The sequence below is a fragment of the Cryptomeria japonica genome, chromosome 6 (genome assembly GCF_030272615.1).
Source record: "Cryptomeria japonica chromosome 6, Sugi_1.0, whole genome shotgun sequence".
In the NCBI taxonomy this organism is placed as follows: Eukaryota; Viridiplantae; Streptophyta; class Pinopsida; order Cupressales; family Cupressaceae; genus Cryptomeria; species Cryptomeria japonica.
In genome coordinates this window covers 207,142,364-207,161,652 of record NC_081410.1, presented here as the reverse complement: position 1 = coordinate 207,161,652, position 19,289 = coordinate 207,142,364, and the positions used below count along the sequence as shown (strand labels likewise).

At 36.9% G+C, this 19,289-nt stretch overlaps 1 protein-coding gene across 1 annotated transcript; it reads right to left on the bottom strand.

Annotated features, from left to right (window-relative positions):
* Positions 1 to 2,097: 2,097 nt before the first annotated feature.
* On the bottom strand, positions 2,098 to 17,727 carry LOC131069835 (uncharacterized). The gene is made up of 4 exons (XM_058005410.2): positions 17,128 to 17,727; positions 16,866 to 17,012; positions 16,179 to 16,249; positions 2,098 to 2,836 (listed from the first exon to the last, which is right to left on the bottom strand). The coding sequence occupies exons 1-4, from the start codon at positions 17,443 to 17,445 to the stop codon at positions 2,551 to 2,553; spliced, it is 822 nt and encodes a 273-aa protein (XP_057861393.1). The 5' UTR covers positions 17,446 to 17,727; the 3' UTR covers positions 2,098 to 2,550.
* Positions 17,728 to 19,289: the final 1,562 nt, after the last annotated feature.

Sequence of the window (19,289 nt, the reverse complement as noted above, 5' to 3'; positions counted from 1 at the left end):
TTTTGGGGGGTAGAAGAGGTTGGCGCCTGCCAATTTGCAAATATTGTAAGATCATTTTATTATTTTGTGAAGCTAGATTTGGATAGTAGTTTCAAGTAGTCCTTCAACGTGGTTTTCTCCCCAAAAAGTTTCCACATAAATTTGTGTTCTTTTGTGCAGACGTTGTGCATTTTTTGTTGTTTAGTTTAAGTAAAAAAATTGTCTTATACTGATTCACCCTTCCACCCCTCTCCCTCAGTATAAGCGTGTGCTCTTCACAAACCCCATATCAATTGGACCAAGGGCACCTGAGTTACCCTTCTCCAAGGTCAAAAAAAGGGATCCCACCTCAAAGCAAGTGCACAGCCATGTGGAACTAACATCATCGCAGCCAACCTAAAGAAAAAAAACCCTAAAATGCTCTGAGCAAGAGTGCAACCAACTCGATAGGCACAAGGACACAACAAACAAACCCACCACCATCAAAAGTAGCAAACAGGGCGACTATTGCAAATAGCAAGAGTAATTTTTTTTTTAAAAACTTCAAAAGTTGGAACAAAGGATGGGAGTTCCATAGTTAACAATGATTATGCTAATGAATTGTTTTTATCCATTCCAATAAAGCAATCATCCAAGATCAATGTATGCCATATGTTCCAACTTTTTTTGAATGGCTACATTTAAAATAATCTAATTTTTGAAATACATATATTTAGCCTATCTAAATTCAAACCACATGAAATATTGATTTTTAATTATTCCATTTAATACAGCCCTGGAATAAACTACTACAAAAATTAATGAGTAAGATGATTATAACATTAACAGAATTTCTACTATAAAATTTCAAAAGTCATATTTCACTTAATTTATATTTTGAGATGTAGGAGTAAATTGGAAGCTTTCGCAATTTTCTGTTGGCGAAGTGCCCATGTAACAGTTTTGCTTGAAAGACAGGTCGCAATTGTAAAGTATCCTGAAAAGATATTCTACTTGATCGGAGCTCTCATAAAACAAACATCTGGAATGATTCCTTTCTTGAGGAAAAAATTTAGTACAACTCTACCTCGAGGGTATTCTTCTCTATTGAATATACTGCTGTTTAGAGGACAACAGTGCCTCCATACTTCTTGTGCTGTGTTGTATTATACTAACTAAAATTCTGCATATTCTCGATTCTTAGATGTTTGGATCATACCATTAGGCAGAGGAAATGTTAGCAAGATGCTTCATATGCTTCATTGCTCTAAACATAATCAGTAAGTCGAAGCAAGACAGCAACTCTGGAAGCAAAATGACAAGCATCAACAGAGTGACACTTCACATCAACATAAAGCTTCAGCGTCTTAAGGACAAAAGGTTGCAACATTAAGTCATCATCAAAGATTCAAAGAATTGATAACTGAGTCATAAATAACACTCCATTTTGATACAGGTGTATTGGGTGCATGCATTGCTATTTTACTTTTGGAAGAACGCAAAATAGATCTCATGATACATATGAAAGCACTGTATTGAACTTTTGAACTTAAAGATATATATACGAGACCATTTATATTGGAAAGAGCATGAAGTGGTATTCCATTGTATTTATACTTATATAGCTTGTTTAATGATCTGATTAAGCATTAATGTAGATACTGATAAGATAACAGATAATAAACCCCATTTTGTAAGCTTTAAATGTTTAGGTTGGGGTATGGTTGTCGCTTATTGGGGTTAGAATTCTCTCATGTTGGCATGGAATTGAATTGCAAAAGTTTTATTTGACGAACTACAACTCAACCAGGGTAATAAAATCCAAACTATTAGGCACAAAGGTTGGGAAATTTGATAGTAAATATGCAATAATATAACCCAACAAACAAGTATGGTAAACATATGCAAAAACAAATCCATTCCTTAGAAGTATACTGCTCAAGAGAATCCTTCTCAATCATGCCGTTGCTCACTACTAGGGCAAAAGGGTAAAAGATTCAGGAACAAACGTACTGGAATGGCTTATGCATTTTCCGCAGTTACCGAATAAATCCGTAATGAAATATGCCTTACATGTCTAACATCTCAATTCTGACATTATTTTGTTTGCCAATTGCAGAACTCATATAAGTAACAATCTGTGAAACTTTTGCCCAAGGAAAACAATATCTATTAAGGCTTGTGATCAAGAAATTATATCATTGTATGATCTTGATACAGGAATTTGAAATATTTTACAGTAAATAAATAATATGGAACCAAATCAAGTACCTGGTTTTCAAGTCTGCATCCCATACAAACAATTAAAACCAGAATAAATGTCCAATGTCTTATGCAGAGCTGAGATTTGCAAGGTTTGTTTGCAAATCAAATTAGGTCAGCAATGTGTAACAGACAAGGTCCATGAGATTATGTCTGTTAGTTACAGAAAGAATTGCATCAACATGCCAAGTAGAAATGCTCACAAGAATTATCAAGGTTCCAACCCTATGTCAATGCAGCTGTTTCAAGAAGGCAAATGTATGCGAAGGGATGCCTCCGCAACAATGAGGTCTTATTTACCATTCCCCATGAAAATAAGTAGAAATAATTCTAACAAACCTTCTTCTTTGCGGGCTTTGTAACAAAATCATCATCATCATCATCGTAAGATAGACTTTTCTTCACTAAACTTGTATTTCCTTTTGAAACACCATTAAAAGATCTTTTCTTTTCTGAGATGGATGAATATTTCATTTCTGGAACAGGGGAATATTTCTTTTCTGCGGCAGATGAAGATTTGATTGGTGTTCCTGTTCTTTGTTGCTGCTGCTTCTTTTGCTTCCTCTCATATGCCTTTTTTGCTGTTTCTGAAGGCAGTAAGCCATGCTCCATCATCCTGACAAAATAAGTAAAATTCTTAACAAGTGGCAAAGACGCATAAGTAAACGGTAATGCTAGCTCAAAAAAGAGACCTGCACTGACCAAAAATAGGAAGCACTTTCTACTTAACAATCAGTTTTAGTAGTAAGTGTTCAAGGCTTATAACAGCAATAAACTAAAAACACATACTTCAGACATGTAAAGATAATTGCAACAAACTAGCATATTAAATTAATGTGAAATGATAACAAACAAGCGAGAAGAAAATTAGAAACCCCTCTGAACCCTACACTTCCACTACTCAAGCTCTTCCTCAGCTCCTGTGTAGCCTGGCATTTGACTCTCCCAAGCTAGCTCATCAAACCCATAGTCAATGAACCCGTCCCAGAACCTGCTTTTAAAACCTCTAGGAGGCTCTGCTGCTTCCAACTGCACCTCCCAAATAGCAAAAAAAAAAAAGCATTCTCACCATCCTCTCTATTGATGCCATAATGAAAGAACTTATAAACAAGATGGCCACTAATGCTTTAAACCTGCAGGGAATTAAAACAATAGTAAAGAATGGCTATTCCCACCTGCTCCTCTGCCGACTCTGTAGATTTCAATGGCACAGATTTTAGGAATTCTCGTATAGTTGTTGCTACTGTTTGTACAGATTCTGTCAAACCAAAAGACTCCCATTCATCTGTGAATGATGTATTGATTATTGGACTCCTTACCCCCACTCTTCACAGGGATTTTACACCTGCAGCACCCATTACTCCCTCTAAGTTAGGCATTGATGCGGGTGTGTGTTTTTCCTCAGGTACAGATTCACATGAGGGAAATCACCCTCTGAGAAGTAGGGTGCTTTTCGCTCCTTTGGACGTTCCTAAGTCTCCTTATAAGCAGCATGCAGCAGCAAAGGAGTTTCAGCTAAGACATATAGAATCTGATTCCATGCACAGGCATCCATTCAATTCTAAAGCTTCAGGATGATGTAAAATTTTCATTTTTTGTAAGTTTAGTTCATTATGGTCAAGCCTCTCAGAGTTGCATGCTTGGATTTCTAAGACCTGCTTCTCTAAACCTAAGGTCCTGGTAGAAGTATTTGTAGTGCTCAAAGGTTCTTTCTTATTTTCTGTAAATCAAGTGAAGATTGATATTTTATATTGAAAGAAGGCCTGTGGTTCTGGGACAAACATGTGTTACTGGTAAAGCCACGGGTCCCCACCTTTACCCCATGACAGATGTTCTGCTGGTTTGGATGCAATTGCCATAGTGTTGCAAGTAAACCCATGGTTCCCTGCTTTTAACTCCATGATAGAAACCTTTTTCATTCTGCAAGTTTTGGTGCGATTATCATACCTCCTACTTCAGTTCTGGGCTGTCTCTTGTTTCCAAGGTATTGGAAACTTTTTAATTTGGATAGGTTGATTCATCAACATCTGCTTGGATTCAAGTGGAGCTGAACATTTCAAAAAGTTTGCCAAATGAGATATGGCTCCAGGTAGAAGATTGAGTTTCAAAACAGGTTCTGGACTATAAAAATAATGTTTAAATATAGAAGATGCTTCCAGGTTGGTCATGCAGTTGTGGATTGTTTGTCTGGTGAATAAAAAAATCCAAAAAGTCTACCTGGTGGAAGGTTGCATGTTTATCTCTGTAATAGTAAAGAGGGCAGCACCTGAATATTCTAATGAATCTGATAGGTCCCCTCCTGTTGCACATTACCTGATGCCTCTTAGATGTGGGCTGGTGAAGAAACCAAAGTTCCAATGAGATAGTGTGAAGGCGGCTCCTCCATCCACTCCCCAATATGCAAGGTTAGTTCACTCCTCTACTGGCAGTAGTTCAGCCTGTGGTTTTCTCTATGTCTGTTAAGGTGCAGGAGGATTCCAAAATTGCGAATTCTCAGCCTTCCAATCGTCCCCCATTTAGATCTGGTAATACAATTTGGCCCTCAGGATTGACTCGGGTGGAGGAATGAGGAATAGGAGCAAATATTCCAGATTTGCTCTTGGTTACCATTAATCAATCATTATTGCCATCTCCAAATATATTGGATATGAGGAAGATAATGACATAGTGAGATTGATATCAGTCAATAATAGGAAACAGCCCCTAAATCACAATCTGTGAGTCATATGGTTCTTCAGTCTCATAAGAAAAAGGGAATGACCTGATCATGCTAGTATGGTGTTTATCTTAAACCCGTTTCACCCTGCATGGGTTCTTTACACAGGCATTTAGTAATCTTTATAGTTTGTATTTCTTTGGTTGTATTCTAGACTGGGGACTCTTAATATAGCCCCATACCTAATCTAGAATTTTATTTTTTTTGCTTTAAACCTGCCTGTGAGCGCCAAGAAACAAGCTAAAGAGCGTGGTTTCACACAGCTCAAAGAGAAATAAATCAAATGTTCCAACATCTACAAACTCTCCTTACCAATAAACTACTCCTACCTTAAACACACCAGCAAGTAGCAATGGTGCACCTTCAAATCCAGGTCAATAACCTCAGAGCTCTGATAATTAAACAAGACCCAGGAAAATATTACATCAGTAGGGTACAAAATCTGATAATCTAAAATAAGAGTGGATTTTTATGACTGGTGTTCTAAAATGAAAGTAAGTACCAACGAGATCCTCAACTGGTAATTCTACATGATTAATAGCTTAGGGTTATCACTCTAGCAAGTAAATGCAAAGAAAAGGAAATTAAGACTAGAAAGCAAAGTATATTAGCAATATGATACTCTTGAAATGATGACATGCATGTGTCATATTCCCGTGTGTGCAGGCAATGATTAGAAACATTAAATAATACATGTACATAAATATATATATTTTCAATACATAAATTATTTTTACCGCTTAAAATACGTTTTATTTTAACTAGTGGGAGTAATGAAAGGACGCGTCCATTCCCAAGCTACCTCCGGAATAGACGCCATGTTTCAAGGGGAATCGCGTGGTTTCAAAGAGGTATAAACCCATACCCCAAGGAAACATGGAAGAGGAGGTGACAAGGAGAGAAGGGCAAGGAGAAGCATCCAGCAGGTAACTTCATTACTCAGTAATAATATTTATTTCAGTTGTCATAATTTATGATGCCTAGACAACCACAAGGACTGCCCTAGGAACGCATCAGTCAGCAGACGATGTGAAAGGGCTAGGTGTGGTTCTTTCCAGCGATGAAGGACCAGCACCTAGTAAGCATCCCTCCCCATCGCCAGCAGGCTGGTATGTCCCCAGGCCAATCTGCTTAAATGTCGAAATGATGAAGTATGTCTTTGTGCAAGTTGTATTAAATCTGCTTTCATTCCTCATATAACAGTAATGAATATAATTTAACTAGTGGCCTAGATTAATTGCTAAATTGGTTCCATGCCTAAAAAATGTCTTGCCAAATGAACTAAGCACATTTGTAATGTACAAAAGGGTAAAATCAACTTAATCTTCATGCTAGATAGGTAACCTGCAATATCAGGTTTATTATGCTGCATTAAAATACACTTTAGTGAAAGATAGAAGAATAAAAATAATTCATTCATTCTTAGACACAACTAATAAGTAAAGAAAAGGAATGCTAATTAATGATAGTCATGTTTCTGCAACTAGGCACAAATATAATGAATTAATCCCTACAAATTTATATATAATGGATAAATGTTAACCAAGTAATATAGTCATGAATCTATGTTTTCGGTATGCATTTGTTATCTTCCTGATATCCCTTGTTTGTTAGTACATTCAAGATAATGAGTGCAAGCCAGGGGTATGCTGGGCCCATCCTCAGGGGGCCCTATTAGCCCTAAGAGACGGGATGGGTCTGAATGGGTAGCTCAGCCAACCTGGAAAATCCTCAAAATCTAGAATGGGTCGTGTATGTATTTTGTGCTGCAATAATTATGCCACTGATCTAATATTACTGTTGACATAAAATAAAATATCTAAATGTTGCAGGAAACCGTAATTTCCTTTTGTGGCCTAAATCCAACCTTTGGTGGATAGACCAGGCCCTAATTATCAGGAAGGCGAGGCAGGTACAGCAAAGGTTCATTACAGCAAGCCTAGTTATCAGGTTGAAAAAATTCAGAGGACTCAAAGCAGGGGATATGCTTGAAGCTTCAGAATGTAGAAAAAAGCTTTAAAATGTTCAGAAGACAGTTTAAAAAACAGCAATATATATTATATATATACACACACTAGCACAGATCCATCTTAAGACGGATCTGATATGTGCTGAAAGGTATCCAAAAGGTATGCTTTCACTTATCTTGTGGTAGACTTGCCACTGAGTCTCTTGAATCCTCCTTCATGTATATCAGATCCACATCAAGATGTATACGTGCTAGTAATTTACTTTGCCATCACCTAAATTTTTTAGGCTTGAATGTGCTGGTATAACAAAAAATGTTGGATGGCGATATTCTCAATGTTTCCACTCACATACACCCCAAAAGTCCAGGTTCATGTGGGGTGTAAAATGTGCCTCGTGACACTATAATATGCATCCCTTATCAGTAACCGTGCTCAAAATATAATATACATCCCTTATCACTAAGTAATTGACACAAAATATTAAACTGTGATATTGTGCATTATTCATGAGTTAATAAATCATAGCATTTCAAAATCTGATCATCCAGGTTTCTGGGTTTTGTTTCTTTTTAATTTTTATGTTTTTTCATTATACCATTGTGATGTCGGGCACACAATTTTTTTTATTACAAAACAAAAAACATGTTCAGGGTTCAGCTCAGACAAGCTTGCTTGGCTGACCTGAAACTTCAGGTTCAGACCAAACATTTTGACTGTGGGAATTTGCCATGAATTGCAACAAGGTTATTTAACCATAAACTGTTGATGATATAGTGTCGGTAGAAATCCTACAGGCCGACTCAGCAAGATCAAATGTGTGAATGGCCTATTGGCCTTACACATTTGATGAATCTATCAACTTATATTAATCCTTTAATATCTTTATTAAGTCACATATGCATTATCAGGTTTAATGATTAAAAATACATTATCGAGTTTGACTTATCAGATTTGTTTCAAAGGGGCCAAGTTTTGGTTAAAGTCCGCCACCCCTCATTTGAAGGCATGCGATGCTTCATGAAGATCATGCCTCCTTGATGAGAGCCGACTCTTGGATATCTCCTTTCGACGGATATGTATGGACGTGGTCTTCCCTCTTTGGAACAAAGATCAGACAGCAAGTTCGATCATAATCAGGCAGATCGAATTCATGTACAAGCAGATCAATTGATGGTGAAAAATTTATGTAGCATGCTCAGGGGTGACGATAAGAGCTTATCGTCTATGGTTGGAAAGGCAACAGATCTGATGTTTGCCTATGGTTAACGAGCACCACCATAAAATCAACATAAACAAGCAAAGCAAAGGTTATTCTAAGCTGTGAAAAAACAAAGTTTGCCATGATCTGATGAAGTTATCAGAGCTAATTGACGACTGTTATAACTAACACTAAGAACACTTAAATAAAAACCAATCAATTAGAAGGATATCATCTGGTATAACAGATCAAAATCTTGATTGTGCTAAAAAAATGCTCTGGGATTCACTTAATAGCCTTGAGACAGACATTGATATGAATAGACAAATACCTAAAAAGGTACCTGCTATGATATCTTAAGTTTTAACAAAGGCATTCCAACACAACAACAAGGGGAGGAGACAAAATGAGTCAAAAAATTAAAACTAAATCCAATTCAACGAATATCATGGTATACAATTATTTCTCTTGACTAAGTGAAGACAACCAACAATGTGCTTAGCAGAGAAGTAAACCCAGTTTTTAGACAGAGGCAAAGGTAAGATCATCAATTACATAGTCGAATGAGGCAAATACAAACACATGTCACAAAAAATGAAAAGAATGAAAACTTCAGCAAAAGTCAAAGGATAGTCCTCATGAACCAACAATGATTTCGAGTTGTTATAGCTCAGAAGTCCATGCATTAAAATAGCATTAAATGTAAAATATATGTATAAAAGCCTTTAACATCAATAATATGTTAATTTAGTGATCAGATTTAACTAAAACAACAGAAAATAAATGAAATGAACATACATAACACAAAACACAAAAGATACCCTGGGAAAACCTCCCTCCCTCCCTCTTGGAGGAAAAACCCAGCATCAAAGATCCAGATAAATCCTTATCTATATGAGCAAGATTACAAGTATCACTCATCTGATTTAGTCAATCAGCTAGGGCACAATTCAACCAAGTCAGATCGCTGAAGTGCTGGACCACATCTGCCAAGTGATGTTGTTGTTTCAGACTTCAGTACACAGGATATAACAGTGAAGGGTTGGAGATGGCTTCGATAAGCATGGGAATCAGTTCTCTAGCCTTAAGAATCACATCGCCAACCTTGAGGACTTGAATCGCTAGTTTGAAGATCAATTCGCTACACTTGGAAGACCTTGGAGAGCAAAGTATGTTGCTGTGTTGCATAACCAGAATTCGCTATCTAAGAGATTTTGCTTGAGTGATGAATGAATAAATTGAGATCTAAGATGAATCTTGTTATATACAAGATGAATCTTTTACATTTCCTTCAAGTCGGCTAGGATACAATTCATATTTTATTTTAGCGCCCAAATTTGGGGCTTGGTTTACTATGAATAATGACCACGTTTTGTTTTAACTTAGCACTCCAAGAAGAGGCCCAAGTTAAGTGCTTTTACAAGTTACAATAAAACAATTTTGGGCCCAGCCCAATGTAAATACATTTGCTCATATTTATTTGCTCATATAATCCGATCTAGCTATCGGTTTTCAACATAATAATTACAGAGGGATTGCAGGGCCATCTTGGTAAAAAGAGGCCATATCAGTGCATAGGGGAATCAATTTCTTGCATTTTATGTAAGTGCAGTTTGAGACCTTTCCAAAAATAAAAAGTGAAAACAATACATGGTAATATATGGGCTTAAAACGAACTAGCAGCCAAGCTGGGTGATCTACAATTGTCCATGACATCAGCATGTCATATAGATTATGTTAGCAACCTGTATGGTAGTGTCAACAAGTCATGTGGTGGATGGACAGCACCAAATGAGTGACCAGAAAATGTATTCAAAGGACTCAATAACTCAACATGTCATATAGATGATGTTAGCAACCTATATGGATCGCATCAAGTTCAACAAATCATGTGGTGGCTGGAAAACACCAAATGAGTTAGCAGCAAACTTAGTCAAAGGACTAAATGACTCGAACTCACAATTTGTCTAAATACCTCAACATTCTCAGAATTTAAGTCAGAGTCATAAATAACCAAAAAGGGATTTAAGTTCTTCTTGAAAATCACAAAATTTCAATAAATTATTTAGGTCATAATTCCCTGTTTTCTGCGGCTTAAGATCCATCAGATGACCGTGGAAGCAGACTTTGAGGACAGTTTTGTTGATGTTTTTGTAGCTAGGTCGGATTCCTTCAAGGGCCGACCTAGCATATGGGTGACTAATTCGCCTATCAGCTTTAGTCACATTAATGTGCAAAAAAATAATATGTAACTTGTATTTTGGTCTGGCCCTAAATGGGCGATGTAACTTGTGAATTGAGCCGGCCCTATAATGGGCGATGAAACTTGTAATGTGCAAATGTAACTTGTAAGTGTGAATAGGGCTGACCCTATGTTAAACATGTAACTTGTAAATGCTTATAGGGCTGACCCTATAATGGGCACCAAGCATATTATTGTTATTATTTGCAAGGCCGACTTGAGGTGGAGATCAAGGCACATATATATGCAAGGTTCATTCATGCATCAAGACACACATCAAGTCAGCGAATTACATTCTCCTTCAGCACCGAATTTATCCAAGACAGCTAATTGCATTATTAAGATCAGCAAACTTATCCAAGGGCAGCGAACTCATCTCCCAGGTCAGCGAATCTTTGCTTGAACAGCGAACCTCATTCATGGTCTGCTACAGGTCTCTCTAATCAGCGAATTGTCCTCTCTGATTAGGGCATCATTCTCAGTCAAGGATAATTGCAGATAAGTTTGTTATAACTCAGATTTTCATGGTGCTGTTCATACTACTGTGTGCCCTAGTGTAAAGTTATATTCTGCTGTTCATATTGTTTCAAGTGTTAAAGCAAAATTGTAAAGACACAGTCTGATTATTGCCTAATGCAAGTTGAGATTTTGTTGCTGGGTTTTCCACCTCCAAGAGGGAGGTTTTCCCAGGGTACTCTTATGTTTTGTGTGTTCATTGTGTTATTTCTGGTTATTGCTATCAGTCTGATCTAAACTTAACATGGTATTAGAGCGGGTTTGAATTGATTGTGATCAGATTGTCTGATAGCAGTGAAGCTCTTCCTCCTACTTCATCTTCAACAAGCAATTTCCAGCAGTGACAATGGTGTACAGTTTGAAGGTTGAAGATAGACTTGATGGAGCTTCAAATTTCACTTCGTGGAAGATCAAAATCCTTGTTACTCTCGAGGAAAATGATCTTCTTCAGTTTGTAGAAGGAAAAGATCAGCTTAACCTAAAGATCAAGAAGAGAAACTCCAATTCAAGAAGAATGTTGTCAAAGCAAAGAAGATCCAGATTGACTTCGTGAAGGATCACCTTGTACCTATCATCATGATGTTTTCAGCCAGAGATATGTTCAGTTTCTTGGAAGGTATGTATGAGATCAACAACACCAGCATAGCTCTCGCCTTAAGGCAACAACTTCACAGTGTAAAAATGGATAAAGATGAATCAGTCATCTCATTCTTTATGAAGATTACTGATTTGAGAAATCAGTTGAGCACTATTGGGGGCAATATTGCTGACAGAGATCTTGTTATGATGGCACTTAATGGTCTCCCTCAAACTTGGGAACCCTTCATTCAAAGCATCAATGGGAGATCCAAATTACCCAAGTTTGATCGCCTTCGAGCTAATTGTATTCAAGAAGAGTCAAGGTTGGTAACAAGAGGAATTGGGCGTAACCATTATGATGTGGAAAATCAAGTCCTTGCTACTCATACTTCTATGGAAAGAGGCAAAAGAAGAAACAGGGATAGAGATAGAGAACCAGATTTTGTTTCAGAACAGAAAAAGAAGAAGGATTTATCTCACATTCAATGTTTTAGGTGTGTAAAGCATGGCCACATTGCTCGAGATTGCAAATTCAGGTCTACTCATCTAGCTTTTTCTGCGGAAATTGACATAGGGACACCTTAGGAGGAGCCAAGGTCTAATGTCAATTCAGAAGAGTTCTTATTCTAAAAGGAGGAAATAACATTTCAGCTTCAAAGGGAGTTTGACATTTCAACTTCAGAGGGAGCCTGACATTTTAGGTTCAAAGGGAGCCTCATCGTCTTGAAGATTTTGCTAATGCATTCTTCTCTGCGAGAGAAGTTTGAGGTGCAAGCCCTTGCTAATGCATTCTTCTCTGCGAGAGAAGTTTGAGGTGCAAGCCCTTGTTAGTGCATTCTTCTTTGCGAGAGAAGTTTGAGATGAAAGCCCTTGTTCCACCCTCTGCGAGTAGGTATGGTGGATCCACTCTTTGGGAGTAGCCATGGTGGATGTCATGTGAGAGACTCTATGACTTAGCACTTGTGTTTTTTCACCCTCTGGGAGTAGCTATGGTGAACGCCATGATGAGATGACGACATCACGTTGAGGATACCGTGATGGGCACTTGTGTTCATTTGTTTTTCATTCATGCGTGTTGCCATGATGGACCCACCCTCTTGGAGTAGCCATGGTGGATGTCACTATGGGGCTCAAATATTGAGAAGGACTCCTCCCTAGCTAAGAGGGAGTGTTGATGTTTTTGTATCTAGGTCAGATTCCTTCTAGGGCCGACCTAGCATATGGGTGACTAATTGGCCTATCGGCCTGTGTCACATTAATGTGCAAAAAAATCAATATGTAACTTGTATTTTGGTCTGGCCCAAAATGGGAGATGTAACTTGTGAATTGAGCCCGCCCTATAATGGGCGATGTAACTTGTGATTTGAGCCAGCCCTATAATGGGCGATGAAACTTGTAATGTGCAAATGTAACTTGTAAGTGTGAATAGGGCTAACCCTATGTTAAACATGTAACTTGTAAATGCTTATAGGGCTGACCCTATAATGGGCGCCAAGCATATTACTGTTATTATTTGCAAGGCCGACCTGACGTGTACAATGAGGTCAAGACACATATATATGCAAGGTTCATTCATGCATCAAGACACATCAAATCAGAGAATTACATTCTCCTTCAGCAGCGAATTTATCCAAGACAGTGAATACATCTCTAAGACAGTGAATTGCATTATCAAGATCAGCGAACTTATCCAAGGGCAGCAAACTCATCTCCCAGGTCAGCGAATCTGTGCTTGAACAGTGAGCCTCATTCATGGTCTGCTACAGGTTTCCTTAATCAGAGAATTGTCCTCTCTGATTAGGCATCATTCTCAGTCAAGGATAATTGCAGATAAGTTTGTTATAACTCAGATTTTCATGGTGCTGTTCATACTACTGTGTGCCCTAGTGTAAAGTTATATTCTGCTGTTCATATTGCTTCAAGTGTTGAAGCAAAATTGTAAAGACACAATCTGATTATTGCCTAATACAAGTTGAGATTTTGTTGCTGGGTTTTTCACCTCCAAGAGGGAGGTCTGTGTGTTCATTGTGTTATTTCTGGTTATTGCTATCAGTCTGATCTAAACTAAACACATTTTCTCATAGTTTTGATGCCCTAAATGTGATTTGCACTGTTATATACTTAAAATCTACATGTCTACCTTAGCATCCTATAAAATGGTGCTTTTAATATATTTTCAGCCCTAGTGTGTAGCCATTTAGTTGGGAATTGTTTGGCTTGCTAATGATTATTCTAACTCCAAAGGACATTCTATCATATTTGTACCTCTAATTTGTAATTTTAGAATGCCTACCATTCAGATAGAAGCATGCAGAGAAACATTGGGAGGATCCACCTACTTGTGGGAAAGAGGGAACCAATTTTGTTTTTTGAGAAGAACCCAACTCCGAGAATGGAGTAGGAAGCCACTCCTGCTGCTAGCCAACCTCCACTGAGGGTTTGACCCAAACCTATATCTAAATTTAGAGATCGGGATCTGACCCCCACTTGACTATCTTTAGGATGCTGTAATAGTATAATCTGACAAATATTGATGTCTCTGTTAGGCATTTTTTAACTTTTCAGTGCTATGGTATTTAAAGTGTGCAGATTCCCTTATAGAAAGCAGGCTGTATATAATCTGGTAAAATGCATCAAAAGAAACACACGTGTAAGTAATGACAAAAAGAGAATAGTAGTTTTGATAAGTAAGTAACATAAACTAAAGCTTCAAGATTAGAGAAACATGGAATAATTCTGGGTTGGCCATTGTTTCAGATGGTTGGGCCGATGTCAATCGACAAACTCCCATTAATATCCTTGTTTTTAGTGGATGAGGGGCTATGTTTCAAGTATTATCGCTACAAGGAAGATGAAGGACCATTCATACTTGATGGGCCACTTCAAAGAGGCAACTAAAGGAAATGGTTGAGTTGTGTAAAATTTAAATTGTGGAAAATGTGCAGCTAACATTATGTACCTTGTAAAACTTCCATTAAAATAGGTTCAAGTGAGAGCCCTCATACTCCTGCATTGCTGTAGATGATTGCATCTTATACTTATATTGCTTTACTCCTCCCCTGTGATCAACTTGGGGACTGTAGCTTGTACCACACCTACTTTCATCTTGAGTACTTTGGCACAATTTGGTCAATCTCAATCAACTGATACTTGACAGAAACTAAGCCCTAAGGGTATTGTTTTAATGTGTTTAAACTACATAATGACTTCAAGAAAATGTGGGATAGATATTTCCAATACTATTACAATTGTTCTGGTGCGAACACAATTATTTTGATAACTGTTATTTGCAATCTTAATGTTAAGCTTTTTGATGTACTTTACTATGACATTGCTGCTTAAAAGGCCTAAACCATTTCCTTGCTGAAGACAAAAGGTTTAGCATGTTTGTAAATCTCAAAATTGGTTGAAGAGGATACTGTATGATCCTATAAAACATAAATAAACAAATGTGGATGAAATTAAGTATCTGCGATGTACGTGTACTCTGTACACAATTCAGCAATACCATATCCTATTATATATGGGTCATAACCCAATATCAAAGTACATTCCACTCAAACTGGAACAGCCAAACCACACTCTCCCAAGTACCAAAAGAAGAAACTTGTTTACACTACCCCAGAAGCAAAAAAACCATAACAATCACTTCATTAATAATAGGTTATAAGTGTACAGTTTGCTGCAGATGGAGTACTTTATAGTTGGAAGCCCATGGTATGATCTAATTGCCCAGAACATATATTTTTTAAAATGATGAGGCCAGGAAAATATATATGATGCTTGCAAAAAGGGACACATGCCCTTCAAGTAGCTAACACTGATAATAAAATCAGATAAGTATATAGGTATAGTGTGAAGCAATAATATTGGGGTCCAAACTTTCAATTATAAAAGGTGGAATAAAGCAAATAATTTTAGTAAAAGATGAAGGCTGATCTTAAACTTTAACTATATATAAAGGGCCAGCTATTCTTAGAGAGGCGTAGCCGGACACTAGTGTTGCAAGAAATTCCTTTCTTTTGGGTGCACTTGCATTGCTTCAATCAGTTACACTATTCTTGCACGAAGTTTATTAAATTATTGGCTCTTTAGTCTGTATCCTTCTGGATTTCTAGGTCCTCCACTCCTGACGACTGTAAGCGAGATATGTTGCTCGGAACTGATGTGTAACTGAAATAGATGTAGACTTGCCTATGACCACATTATAGGCATAGCTGTAAATACTTTTTCTAATTTAATAATTACATTAATTTGCATGCAACAACAACAGAATAACCTTGATTTGATCATTTTATTGACAACTGTTGTTGATTCCATTCTGCATAATATAACAATAGCAGGATGTTAATCACTTCTCAAATTTGATTGTTTTTTTTCTCAAAATGAGAATAAGACTGAAATCATGGAATACTTCCCTCAACTGCAACAGGATAAAACGCCAATTACAAGAAACTGATTCTTTTCCAGTCCCATCTGAAAGAAAATATATCACCCATATAACAGAGCATGCTACCCAATGCAGAGTTTCTAAAACAGCCTAAGCATTATCAAAGCCTATAACTAAACAACAAAGAAATACATGAAATACGTACATCTCTATCTAAAGTCCGTTAAGGAGATTTAGCCCACTGAAGCTAAAAACAAATTGCATCATGACCATCAAACCTATAATTAGTAAAAAGATCAAAACTTTATTTTCGGTGATGGAAGATGTGGAATCAGAAGCTTTCATACCAAATAATTGCCATTTCGCTTGTGGGTATCTGTTCGTACAATGACTCGTAAAATATCCTTAGCGGGTCTCTCTGCACAAACCATCCAATACATCAAGAAGCTTGTTTTCATCTCCTGAAGCTTTAAAAAATCATGCCAATATCCTTTTCTGATTTGTAAGCAGAAACCTAGAAGTACTTTTAATACTAAGTACGACTGCTTGAAAATAGGACATTATCAGACAACGATTTATCAGTCAAAGAAAAAATTTCACCAAATAAAAGACCAAATTTGTTTCTAAGGGGTTGTGATGTAATGGTAATGACAGTTGGGTTAAATTCTAGTATGATCCACATTTATGCCATATCAGGCCAAAGGTCGTCCATAACATCCTCCAATGTTTGCCAAAAATAAAGCCAGATTTGTCACACTAGTCTAGAAAATGTGAAACTAAAACAAAATTCTAATAGATACCAGTTACATATCTTACACCCAGTGGAAAGGAAGAGCAATTTCAATAATATAACTGGCTTGAAGCCCAGCTAGGCATTAAGGAGTGCATCATGCTAATTTTACGACAATAAATATCACTAAAACTAAAAATACGACGGAACAACAGTTTTCTTTGAGTGGATATTTCTTTTAACTCAAAATATAATTAAATTTCACTATTAAAAGAAGAAAACAAAAACCAAAAAAAATGTTTACCTCCTCAGGAGGATCATGTTTTTGTCCTGGCAAGCTGTAAACTTTCTTCTCCTTTTCCTTGCCATTGCCTGAACTGGTTTTCTTCTTAGGTGTACTGGTACTAACTTCCTGTTTCACTTTAGATGGGCTCGCCGCTAAAGTCTTGACCTTGATTCCAATAAAGCACAATTACCAGACAATGAAAAACTTAAAAACAAGCTTAAAATTTTCATTGTTGTATGGATCTAAGTTAGGACAGATGAAAAAATTAAAAAATACCCACCTGCTCCTTGGCAGGTAATTTAGCCTTGATATCATCAAAGATTTTCTTTGGGCTGCTGACAATCCCTGTCTTGGAGCTGCTACAAATCCCTATCTCCTTTGTTTTCTTAATGAGATTCACTGGCTTAGATGATGATGAAGGCAGCGGTGGCTTGGGACTTTTACTTGAACCCAAACCTGATATCTTTGGGGTAGGAGGTTTGGGCAGAGGATCTGAATAATCTCTGTGAATTTTTTTATGATAGTGGTATGAATCGTCCTCCCTTTTCAGTGGATGGGATTTCAACTTGACAGACGTCTTAAGATTTTCGTCGGCCATTTACAACCCAAATCTGACCTTACGAGAAAAAGGCAATCGCAAAACTGAATTGGAAGAGACCAAATAAGGAATGTAATTATGTTTATATATAATTACAAACTACAGCTGCCTTCACAGTGCTTTATTGTCACAGTGGCTTCTGCGTACTTATTGCAGGGCTGCTATTATTTTGTTAATTTATTTGTGTAAGTTGCATTTGGAACATCGGCTTTTCTTCGAGCAGGTGGGGTAGTAAATCTTCCCAGGTGGCCCAAAACGTCGGGGGTATTTTTATCCCTGCCACCGAGTCAGTGTTGATGGGGATGGTCATTGTTGAAACTTGAGCCCCTAGTCTTTGCATCTTCGATTTTTAAGTCATTGATGGTGGGGTTGGTGTGACCACTTCCTTCGTATCACAAATTTGTAAATTATTTTAAAGTAATATAAGGGATAAATTCTCTTTTTAGCATTTAATTTGGTTTATATAATCTACTAATTGATTTCAATCTTGACTTTATTATCTAGATTTTTAATTTATTTATCATCTTATACACCATTAATTCAATTTTATAGATGTTTCTCATCTTAGACTAGGACACCCTTGCAGCTCTATTTTATGGATTGGATTCTATAGTGACCTACTCATAATAATGTTAAATTTTATCTTTTCTACCTATAAGTTGGTTTTCTTAGAATTTGATTGTTATATCATCATCTTACATGTCAAAACTTTCAAATTGATTGCCTAGGACTTGTTTTTATGGATGTCACCTGCCTCATTTAAGATCATCAATTATTAGCATCTTACATGTGCATTTAAAGCATTTTAGTCATAGTTACATTAATCTCAATCTCAATCTTAGCAACATCAGCATTTGCATCTCTACGCAAATTATTTTCAATCTTTGTATATTGATATTGTGACTTGATTATTATTATGGAAGTAAATAGTGTTCCATCTACTTGTAACATACCTCACAATGTTTTTTAACTTAATATCAATCACGGATAGGTCTACACTTATTAGACTAAGTTGTGGGAGGGTCTAGTGCTAGGACCAAGCCACATACAAAGTTTTATCCCAAGCAACATAAGGCTATGTGTGTATGCAAAAATAGAGCGAGTGCTATAGAGATTTTTTAGGAATTTTTTAAAGCAGGTGGTCCCATGAAATTTGTAGCACAATTTTGCTTAAAAATTTAAGCTCCTGAATTGAAGGAAGTTGGTGGTCCCATGAGCAGCAGTGAAAAATGGAATAATTTTTTTTTTCTATTTTCCCTCTAAAAGTTTTGGCGAGACTCATCTCAACTCTTTTTTGATTGTCAAATGACAAATAAAATTCCTAAGCTAGTGGGGCAATTTCTAGCCCCACCCCATTTTCACCTGCTCAAAAATGGAAGCCTAAAACGTAGGAGCTTTTATTTTTTAGGAGCAGATTCCAAATAATCCTGTAGCCCAAAAAAAAATCTCCATGGGACTGTCCCTTCCTTAAAAATAGAGCTTAAGCCCCCCTCCCCCCATGGGACCCTTGCCTTACATGTGCATTTAAAGCATTTTAGTCATAGTTACACTAATCTCAATCTCAATCTTAGTAGCATCAACATTTGCATCTCTATGCAAATTATTTTCAATCTTGGTATATTGATATTGTGGCTTGATTATTATTATGGAAGTTAATAGTGTTCCATCTACTTGTAACATACCTCACTATGTTTTTTAACTTAATATCTTATTAAATAATAAGTACAAAAGAGGTGATCACATTTCAGGAGATTACATATATCATGAATAGGTCTACGCTTATTAGACTAAGTTGTGGGAGGGCCTAGTGCTAGGACCAAGCCACATACAAAGTTCTATCCCAA